Genomic DNA, 11,902 nt, shown 5'->3' on the forward strand with positions numbered 1-11,902 from the left:
CAGTCAGTAGGTTGGTCAGGAGGTTTAGAATCAGGGACAGGTTGATTTGTGGTGCTTGGGGAGTGGGGGAGGGGGGAGCTGCTCCGGCAGTTGCAGTAGCGTAGGACAGGGTTGGCCTAGGTGCAGGTGGGGGAGGTGGTGTTTTTTGAATAGGAAGGGTTTTGTTTGGTTTTTGGACGGTTTGGGCCTGAGTTTGTGGTTTTGGTTGGTTTTGGGCCAGTAAGTGGGGGCAACCTCGGAAATTTGCGGTATGTGATCCGCCGCAGTTGCAGCATGTGGGGGCCTGTTCGCGGGTTTTTTGGCAGTCGCTAGCCAAGTGGTTTCCTGCACATTTCACACATCTGGGTGGGTGACCGCAGTCGCGTGAACCGTGGCCGAAGCGTTGGCACGAAAAGCATTGGGCTGGGCCGGAGGGTTTGAGGGGTTCGACGGAAATTTGTATATAGAAGAGATTGTTTAACAGGAAAATGTCTTTTGAATTTGGATTTGACGCGATGTGTACCACACAAATTGGCATCGGTTTTTCCGGGGTGCCGAAACGGCGGATGAATTTAACGGAGAATCCAAGGGTTTCCAGCTCCCCTTGGATTTCGTCGACCGGGATATCATGTGGGATGCCCTTCAGCACGACTTTGATGGATCGTTCTTCGGGGAGTGAAAAGGTGTGGAATTCGATACCATGATGCAGTAGGGTTTTCTGGATTAGTCGGAAAAGGGTCGCGTCAGAAGTTTGGACGGTGACTTGGCCGTTGGAGGACGATTTGGCGGTTAGAGAGGTAGGGGCAAGGTTTGGGAGGGCGTAGATCACGGGAGCGATCTTCCGCCAGGAGCCGGAGCTTAGCATAATTGGTGGTGGTCTAGCGGATGTAGGTTTAATCGGAGTTTTTGGTGTGTTTGGTGCGGAAGTAGATTGATTAGATGCGGTGGTGGTTTGATTTGGTGTGGAGGTTATTTGGTTTAGTGAGGAGGAGGTTTGGTTTTGTACGGAGGTGGTCTGATTTTGTGCGGAGCTATTTGTTTGGTTTGGTTTAGGTACGGAAGTTAATGTATCTGTAGATTGTACGGAAGTTAGTGAGGATCGAGAGTGTTGTGTCGAGGCGCTTGAGTCAGAGAAGGAGTCTAACGTTTCGGAGTCGGAAGTTTTTGATGGTGTTGGAGAGGGAGGAGCAGAACGCTGACGTGCGAATTTTAGTAGGTGGTTGGTAGGGGGGTTACCCCCTTTGCGTTTTTTGCCCATGTTTGATTGGCGTGGGTTTGTTTAGGGAGGGGATGGGTTGCTGTGGCTATGTGAGGGCGCGGCCCCACGACAGCTATAACGGAGGGACGTCGCTTCCGCGACGGCTTACTTGTGGGCGCTGGTGCCCTGTTGGAGAGCGGTGAAAACGGCTGTTTGAGTTGAAGGTTCGTGGTGTGAACCGTAGGCGCTGGAGCCCTGTTGAAGCAGTGAGAACGGCTGTTTTGAGGTTGTGGGTTCGTGGTGTGAACCGTGGGCGCTGTTGCCCTGTTGAAGCGGTGAGAACGACTGGCTGTAGAGTAGTTGGCAGAGGACGTCTTGCTCGGATGTGAACTGAACGTTGAATAATGTTAGTGATAATGATGTGCGATTCGCCTGAAATTTTCGTATATATAGTAAAATTGTGGATAGCAATTCTGTGATTGGACAGAGATAACAACACTACGATACTACGTCACACCGTTCGGTTGACTTTCATTACCAAACGTTGTGGTTTTCGTTCGACATAACCGTGAAACGTACTCGTAGAGAAACTTCTATTTTCCGTTGTTATGGACAAATCGACGATTCTATTTATATCGTCATCACTGTGGGTTTTTACACCAATAAACGAACGGCATGTCGCTTGGGTTTGGTAATATATACCCCCAGTGATGTACTGCCAAATCAGTTATTGCCCAGTGTTCATCCCGTGCAGACGTAGCTACAACATTAGATTGGCGCATATCGACGTACACTATGGGCGGCCGCAGAGGCAAAAGGAATCGGACTCCTCCGGTTACCGAACCGAAGAAACTCCGAAACGGGACCTATTCTCCGCCACCGCTACTGGTTGCCACATCACAGCGGCAGCGTGCTGAACCGCCATCGCCCGATCAATCGGACTCCGAATCGCTGTCAGGCGAATCTTACGCCTCATCGGTAAATTCTCGACCAACCAGCGATATTTCGGAAACTGACAGGCAAATGGCCAGTGTGTCCGCACCTTCTTCCACACTCTCATCGGGTAAGTCAATCATTATTACTAATAATAAGTTAATCCAAACTCTGGACCCCTCCACCCCAAGTTCACCGATAACCAGGTTGCCACCGCCCTCTCGCAGTTCTAGTCCACAGGCCAAAACAAATATTCCTCCGATCATCATTAACTCCAACGACTGGCGCAAATCTGCCAAAACTATACTAGAAATAACTGAACTCAACACAAATGACTTTACAGCCAAAATCGACTCTAAAGGCTCTGTCCGCCTACAGATGAAATGTCCTACAAATTTCAGGAAAATCCAATCAGCGTTGAGAACCAATAAAATTGCGTTTACCTCTTTTTCCCTCCCTGAAGATCACACCCTAAAAGTGGTCATCAGAGGAATACCCACTGACATAGCTGAAGAGGAAATCACTGCCGAACTTGAACTCCGAGGGTTCACGGTCAATACTGTAAAACGCTTCGGTGCAAACTCCCGTCCACTTCCTATGTGTTTAGTCATCCTGACCAAAACTCCGCAATCTACGACTATATACCAAATTACGTCTATGTTTTATCTCTCAGTTAGAGTAGAATCATTTAAAAAATCGGGTCCAGCGCAATGCTTTCACTGCCAACGTTTTGGCCATGGCTCAAAAAACTGCGGCCACGCACCACGCTGCGTCAAATGTAGCGGTAATCACTTGGCCAAAGAATGTACCAAACCAAAACAAGATCCGCCATCTTGCTGCAACTGTGGGGGTAGTCACACGGCCAACTTCCGCGGTTGCTCACACTACCTACATGTTGTAGCGTCATCGAAGCCTGCTGTAACTAAACCACCCCCACCTACACAATCCACTCCGGCCTCTATCGCTCAGCCGAAAACAAATACTAGTTATGCTGATGTCGTAAACTCAGACAAAAACCCATCTTCCGACGAAACAAAAATAAATCAAATCAATATCGATGAAATAATTACTCTACTCACTGACCTACTCACCGCCCTTACATCTGATAGCGACCCTAAATCTATTATGGTATCAACAATCAAGTCTTTCCTCTCCCTACTCACTAGTCGAAATGGATAATGAACTAAAAATTATTCATTGGAACTGTAACGGCATATCAAACAAAATTCTAGAACTTCAATCACTAATTCAAAAAATCAGAGCCGACATTATTTTACTTGGAGAAACCAAACTAAACCCAAATACCAATATCAAATTTAATAACTTCCACATATACCGATCGGATAATGAAGCGCGACCAGGAAAACCTTCATACGGGGGCACTGCCATACTCGTCCACAAACGCATAATCCACCGCCAATCTATTTTCAAAACATCAATGAAATCTACGTCAATTGACATATCAATAAACCAACACATCATCCGTATATCTTCAGTCTACAAACGTCCTGGCGTCCCGTTCGTCGACAACGACCTCCGTGTGCTGCTAAACGGCTGCGATTGGTTCATAGTCGCGGGCGACTTAAACGCAAAACACCCGCTTTGGCACAGCCGCTGCATAAACACAGCCGGTCTAGCACTTCACAACTACGTCCAAAACATGGACCTTACAGTCGTAGCTCCTGACTCGCCTACCTTCTTCTCGTCAATACCAAATCACCGCCCAGATGTACTCGATATCGCCCTGGTCAAACTTCCACACCTATCAATATCATCTACATCATTAAATGAACTGTCATCCGACCATAATCCAGTTCTTCTGCTAATCAATGACTCTCCAATAACTTCTTCACCTCCAACCCCCGCAAACAGAATAAACTGGAAAAAATTTAGCGACACTCTAGAAACTATCTCCAAGGGTAAATTACCACCAATAAATACTCGTGACGACATAAACCGTGCAGTAGCCACCCTCACGTCAAATGCCCAAAAAGCACTAGATGTCTCGAAATATGCAATCAACAATAGATTATTTTATCGCGACCGTTTGCCACCTGAAATCATAAGTGAAATAAATGCAAAAAACCGTCTACGGCGTGAATGGCAAAGGTACCGCGACCCGGCCACAAAACGACAACTTAACCACAGAACTGCCTTCATAAAGTTAATGCTTGCCACTCACAAGCAGGACGAATGGGATAAGTTTCTCCACTCGTTGGACCCATCTGATGGGTCCATCTACAAACTTAACAAAAGCCTTCTTAAAAAGAGACCAGCAACTCATCCGCTTATGGGACCAAACGGCCTAACTTACTCGGCCATTGATCGTGCAGAACTATTTGCTGATACGTACCAAGAACAGTTCACACCAAATCGTGGCCCAGTCCTCCCCGAAGTAATTAGCAGCCTAACATCTATCTTTGACGCACAAGTCAGTAGTAATGATTACACAACCCCTGGGTCCATCAAAGACATCATAAACCATCTACCCAAACGGAAAGCCCCCGGCGAAGATCATATCACGAATAACGCACTTAAAAACGCTCCGAATAATTTTATTCTCAGGCTAACGCATATATACAACGGTTGCATTCGACTTTGTTTCTTCCCGGACGACTGGAAAAGAGGTCAGATCATAACCATACCTAAACCGGGGAAAAACCACGCTGACCCCGTTAGTTACCGTCCTATCACGCTCCTACCCACTATTGCCAAGATGTTTGAAATAATCATCCTCAGAAAACTAAAGTGCCAAACTGAGCACCTGATCAGAGATGAACAGTTTGCCTTCCGTCGTCAACACTCTACCGTTCTTCAACTAATTAAGCTCACGGACCAGCTCTGCAAAAATCGAAACGACAAAAAATTCACTCCGGCTATTTTTCTCGACGTAGAAAAGGCCTTCGATAAGGTCTGGCACGAAGGTTTACTCCACAAGCTATTCAAAATTGGTACCCCAATCCACTTAATTAAGCTTATCCAATCGTTCTTATCCGACAGATATTTTAACGTTCGTGTCGATAATTCTGTCTCCAGTAACCGTCCAATCAGAGCAGGTGTGCCACAAGGCTCCTGCCTGTCACCATACCTATACCTGATATACACAAACGACATACCTGTTAACGCTAACAGCAGTCTCGCTTTATTCGCCGACGACACCATGTTTCTAGCCTCAAATCGTAACCCTAAATACGCAATTAATGCACTTCAAAGGCAAATTAACCTGGCCTTAACATGGTTCAAAAACTGGAGGCTAGGCATCAACACAAGTAAGACAGTAGCTATTTTGTTCAACAAAAACACCACGTTTAATTTGAGTCAAATTACCATGGCAGGTGTACCCATCCCGTGGACAAACCATGCAAAGTACCTTGGAGTCACTTTCGACAAATACCTAACATTCAACAACCACGTCAAAAATACTCTCGTCAAAGCGCGCAGATGCAAAAATATGCTCAACCCAGTCCTAAATAGCCGCAGCCCAGTGCCGCTCAAATCCAAAATTCAAATCTATCTCATGTACATAAGACCTCTCTTAACATACGCCGCCGAGGCCTGGGGCCCTTGTATTTCGCCATCTAACTGGAATCTCATTGAATCAGTTCAGACCAGTTGCGTACGGTCCAGTGCTGGCCTCTTGAGATTCGTATCAAACCAGAACATTCGTGACTCTGCCAGAATAAAAACCATACATGAAGTAGTAAAGGATAATTCAAAAAGACTATTCTATCAAAACACCTTCTCAAACCACAATCATATTAAAAACTTGGGCCGTGATGAAGCCGTATCGACAATAAGATCAACTCCTAAAATACGACCATTCGATTGGTCACAGTCATAGTATACCTAAACCTACCTGCCATATCATTCATCTCTTAATAGGCATCCGCCTGAAAAGAGCACATAGACCAATCTATGGTCGTCCTACTTGCAATGCAATGCATGCCAAATCATCACTCAGTACACAACGTTTCAGTCGTCAACAAGTTTTCTATTTACAACTATTCGAAATGGCTCCAGGAGGAAAATCGGCGGGCAAAGCAATGAAGAAGTCGTCCGGCAAGGCACAAAAGAACATCGCCAAGTCCGACAAGAAGCGCAAGCCCAAGAGGAAAGAATCGTACGCAATCTACATCTACAAAGTGTTGAAACAAGTACATCCCGACACCGGAGTCTCGTCCAAAGCCATGAGCATCATGAACAGCTTCGTCAACGACCTGTTCGAGCGCATCGCCGCCGAATCCAGTCGTCTGGCCCACTACAACAAACGTTCGACCATTACCAGCCGGGAAATCCAAACTGCCGTCCGACTCTTGTTGCCCGGTGAATTGGCCAAGCACGCCGTCAGTGAAGGAACCAAGGCTGTGACCAAGTACACCAGCTCCAAATAAGTCTCCCGTTTTGTGAAATATCATTACTCAACTAAAACGGCCCTTTTCAGGGCCACCAATCGCTATAAAATTTCTGTTCTCTAACAACCATTATTTTTGAACTAAAACTATCGCACGTAGAATATTTTGAACATTTGCAGTGTGTACAGAGCGGGGAGCACTGCGTGATTATCGGGATAATTAAAAAAGAAAACAACGAAAAAAAAATGCCGTCCGGTTACGTGAGAAATTTACTAAAACATCGAGTTCTTCTTTGATAGAATGATATAATATCGTGTGTATTATTATAAATGCGATGGATATTAATAGACGTTGTGCGGGTTTTACCGTCGAAAACACGAGATTCGGCAAAAACATGCTAAAAATAACCAATCTTATGGGCACGGCAAATTTCATTATTATTATTTAACTGTCGGTCGATCCGTGGTAATGAAAAAATTAACGTTAATATATATTTGAGCGACTGTGAGTAATAGCTATACCTAACCAGACTGTAATGTCAACATGGGTCTTTCGGGTTTTTAATTAGGTACAATCGGTATCTTACGTAATTGAAGCCATATAAACACCGAGAATCCTGGATAATTATTGTTTATTTATCGACTATCAGTAATAAAAATATATTTATAACAATGTCAATGTTTACTCGGTAAATGGCGTACCTATTCATCAAACTTCCCCAGAACGCGGGACAAAAGTATCTATAAATAAACAGACGATAATCGGCTGCTAGTGTCGTGTATAATTATAATGTATGTTTTATACGTCGTGGTCTCGTGGATATTGTTGCACTGTTGAATTATTCGATTCCCGACAGTTATCCAAATTAAATAATATAGTCCATCCAAATAACAAAAATGACCATCCGCCAAATTCTGGTTCAAGTGCCACGGTTGTACCAAAAGTACGACAACGGCATTGTAATATTTTTAACATTAAAAAAAGGGTTTTTTTTAATTTTTATTATAACATTATCATAATATCCCAGGTGGCAAGATGACATTTTATTTTATTTATGATAAAAAAATTATATTTTTATTTATATTTTCCACACATCTTACAATATTATTATTAAAATATTTTTACTCTTTTTGAGCTATTTATAGGTACAAGTAAATTTCGAATTTTATTAGATTTTTTTTTTAACCTCAAAACCTATAGATAATAGGTGTAGCTAAATAACACAAAATTACAACGTGCAAAATTTACAATTTCACAAAACGTATCATTGAAATATGTAGTAATATTTTACTGGTGACATATACATTGGTGACACTGATAAGGGCTCAAGAAAAATTGGTTGTTATTGAATAATAAACTCGAATGAAATTTTAAAATACATGACGTAGGTAATGCGTGAAGTTCTGAACATCAGCTGAGTGTCGTCAAACGCTGATTCAACCATATTTTTCAGCAAATAGTCGGGTGAAAAAAAAAATTCGGTGTCCGGTTATTTAAGGATTTTATCGGTCCCTATGATGTATATGGCAAAACATATAATAGTATACTATAAATACGATGGATATTCGTATCATTAATAGCAGCTATTACCGTCGATAACAAGGAATTTGGTAAAAACGTTCTAAAAATAAATCATCAATGAAAAACCTATAGAAATACCGATACAAGCAATAATGTACCGACGTAATTAAAATGTTATTATCATTTAAATCGTTTATACGTCACCGAGTTAGCAAATTGTCCGTGTCGATAAATATTTAATTCAATTCAAGTCTAAAATGGTAAATTTGAGCACCAAAATAAAATTAAAACAAACTTACGCGTAAACACCGACTCTTCCGACGAAACGTAGAGATGTGTCATAAATATTATATATATATATATATATATTTCATGCCATCAGTGAAGGAACTAAGGCTGTGGCCAAGTACACCAGCCCCAAATAAATCTCTCGTTTTGAAATATCATTACTCAACCAAAACGGCCCTTTTCATTATTTTAATAATATTGTCTATGCATACTATGTAAGCTGTTTTATTTTACTTATGAATTAACAATATTCATTTTATTAATTTAGGTGACAATGATCCAGATGATCCAGTCCCATTGACACACTGCAGTCATACGGTTGAAGAATCTGAAAAAGTTCGAGTCAAATACTGTACATGAGCTGTTGGGTATTTACTTACAATATTATTTTAATAATGTATTAATGTTTGTATATGTTGGCTGTTTGTGTTCAGTTCTAGACTGTGTTTATAGACGCATTGTATCTAGTTAAACGTTTAATTTATAACTTATATGTATATCCTTATGATGGATAGAAATAATATTGTAATAGGTAATAATAATTTGTTAGTTTTGTCTATGTGCGTGCTATGTTAGGTTTACTATTAATTGTGTTCAGTGTTTGGTGGCAGACCGGTCCAGGCTACTAAGTGCAAAGGCATATATATTTTTACAAAGTTAAATTATATTTTACCGTTTAAGATATATTATTTAAAATATGGTTAGGTTAGGTTTTATGCCACACGAGCAAATATATACATTTTGAACCATGTTGGGTCAATGTTTTGTAGTTGACTTTTTATTATGTATATTAGGTAAATAAATATTGTAATTTTTTGCTTTTGCAGTAACCATTAACCAATAAACCTTTTTACTAATTAGTTTTATTAGGTATACCTAACTGATAATATTTGTGTTGATCAATGTTGTGTCTTTATGTTTCTCGATACTTCATATTATTTAAATGTTGTTATTTACTAAGAAAACAAGTTGTACAATTTTAAACATTAAATGATCAAACCGAGTAAGTATTGTGTACTAAATTTAAATTGTTCATCTTATGCATGAATTCTGAACATTTTAGATCCTGATGATCCTGCTAATTTATTACCGGCATCCCAGTTAGAACGTAAATATAGGGTTGTTCGAGGCCCATTTCAACCCAAACTTAAATCGTATCCACGAACAATGTTTGGAGATAGATTGCGGTGCTTTAATAAATCTTGGTATGAATAATTATTCAATTGGCTTGAGTACAGTGTGAAACTAGATAGAGCTTTTTGTTTTCCCTGTCGGATGTTCACCAATTCTTCAGGAATAAATGCCGGCTATACAGATTCTGCGCATTCAAAAGTTGGATTTAATGATTGAAAACTAGCTACAACTAAATTTAAAGCACACCAAACCTCAAACACACTCATTTAAATACCATAACTTCATTAACAAACTTTTTGCATTTAAATCCAATAGATATAGTTTTAGATGAAGAGAGAGAACTTATACATAGTCAAAAAGAACAGCAAATATTAAAAAATAGACAAATCATGCAACGCTTAATTGATATAACTCCTCTTTGTATTGGTGGACGTTCATTCCGAGGAAAAAATGAGAAGGAAAGTAGTTACGATAAAGGTCTGTTCAAAGATGTTGTTACACTTTTGGCCAAATATGATCCTCTTCTTAAATCTCACTTAGAATTAGGTCCAAAAAACGCGACTTATTGTAGTGATATAATTCAAAACGATCTAATTATATCCAATAAGTCAAGTTTCTAAAAAATCAGTTAAAACTTAAAATTGAAAATAAAAAATATCAATTATTGCTGACGAGACAAGCGATTTCGGACACCACGAACAGCTATCAATAGTTTCAAGGTATTTTGATGATGTACAAAAATGTCCAGTGGAGCAGTTTGTAGGTATGAACAGAACAATGTCAACTGATCCGCAGACTATTTTTAATGCAATAAATGATGTTGTTAACGACTATGGTATAAAATGGGAGATTTTAAATACAACCATATTAAAATATTTACCGAACATTGAACTTGGAAACGATATTATATTTGAAACGTTATAATATTACTATTCGTTTAGTATTTATGAACTATCGTCAGCGAGATTTTAAAAAAAAAATAAAGTAAATTACTGGACAGATGATGATGCCAAAGATAAAGCTTCATAATGTCATAAACGCAACGGGTGCGTAATAATTTATATTCTGCGCGTTTTTATGTTCACTAATGTGCTGTTGTTATCTTAAACAAATTGTTAATTATCTTTACGTTTGTTACCACCAAATAACTAGAACGGACTATTTCCGTGTTAGTATCGTATTCCAACCAAGTGTTCAGCAGTGAGTTATCATTACTTTGGGTTATAAACGATGTATAGAAAAAAATGGTGGCCCTGAGAAGGGCCTTTTTAAGATGTTTTAAAACTTCAAAAGTAAGTATTGTCAGTATTTTACATTGTTTCTACCCGAAATTTTAACGAGGCAGACTTTATCAATAAATCTCGTCTTAATCGTACTTTACCGAAATCATACAATAAATACGGGAAGGTAAAATGGGAATCTGTTTTATCAATGTGCTTCGATGGTGCAGCAACAATGTCGGGAAGTGTAAACGGAGTTCAAGCTAAATTCAAAAAGAAAAATGATAAAGCGTTCTTTGTTCATTGTCTCAATTTGATTTTAGTAGATTCAGTTGGGAGAGAAAATAGAATAACATTTGATTTTTTCGGTAACATTCAGTTGATCTACTCATTTATTGAAGGCAGTTGCACTAGACACGGCGGTATTTTGGAAACAATTGCAAATTCTTTAAACTTAATGTAATTAAAATGATGTTATTTTTATAAATCGTTTATACGTCACCGAGTTAGCAAATTGTCCGTGTCGATAAATATTTAATTCAATTCAAGTCTAAAATGGTAAATTTGAGCAGCAAAATAAAATAAAAACAAACTTACGCGTAAACACGGACTCTTCCGACGAAACGTAGAGCTGTGTCATATGTATCAAGGACCAGACGTTCAGATGTCCGCCGCCGAAGAAACAGCTGCCTTTGTCCCGCTCCGAACTGAAACTTGAAAGTATCGAAATATTTGATGAAAATAACCCGAACGTAACGAAATGTGCGAGTTTAAGTTATATTATTTACTGCTTAACGACTTGTCTTTCTATTCACGTCTCGGTTTATTATTTTTGTTCGATTGAATTATTTGAACGTCAACACAATTGGCGATTGTCACAGGCGATATAAATATAACATTATAATTTGATAATAAATAATATTCATATCGTTAATAACCATTGTGCGGGTCACGAGGAATTTGGTAAAAACATTCTAAAAATAACTCATCAATGAAAAACCTATAGAAATACCGATACGGGCAATAGTATCTCGACGTAATTAAATGTTATTATTAGTCGGTTATAAATAATATTGAATTTGGGAATTCCTTAACAATAATTGTAACCGATGTTTTCATTTTGATCGATTGCAATATAATCAAACTGCAACTGGGTACGTTTCACCCGTCCATAGTCTGAAACGACCAAACACGCGAACGGACTTTATAAAATATTATTTTCTAAATCACGCGTAATACAATCGTACACAGCTTACTGTAAATGTATGAAATATATT

At 39.6% G+C, this 11,902-nt stretch overlaps 1 protein-coding gene and 1 long non-coding RNA gene across 2 annotated transcripts; one reads left to right on the plus strand and one right to left on the minus strand.

Annotated features, from left to right (window-relative positions):
• The first annotated feature begins 1,940 nt into the window (after positions 1-1,940).
• On the plus strand, positions 1,941-9,269 carry LOC132941422 (uncharacterized). The gene is made up of 2 exons (XM_061009466.1): positions 1,941-2,240; positions 8,540-9,269. The coding sequence occupies exons 1-2, from the start codon at positions 1,973-1,975 to the stop codon at positions 8,629-8,631; spliced, it is 360 nt and encodes a 119-aa protein (XP_060865449.1). The 5' UTR covers positions 1,941-1,972; the 3' UTR covers positions 8,632-9,269.
• LOC132941423 (uncharacterized) lies at positions 8,481-11,849 on the minus strand. Its single transcript, XR_009664160.1, has 2 exons — positions 11,223-11,849; positions 8,481-8,599 (listed from the first exon to the last, which is right to left on the minus strand). It is a non-coding gene; the product is annotated as an uncharacterized LOC132941423 (long non-coding RNA).
• Between the last annotated feature and the right edge of the window lie 53 nt (positions 11,850-11,902).

This window comes from Metopolophium dirhodum, chromosome 3 (assembly GCF_019925205.1).
Source record: "Metopolophium dirhodum isolate CAU chromosome 3, ASM1992520v1, whole genome shotgun sequence".
NCBI lineage: Eukaryota > Metazoa > Arthropoda > Insecta > Hemiptera > Aphididae > Metopolophium > Metopolophium dirhodum.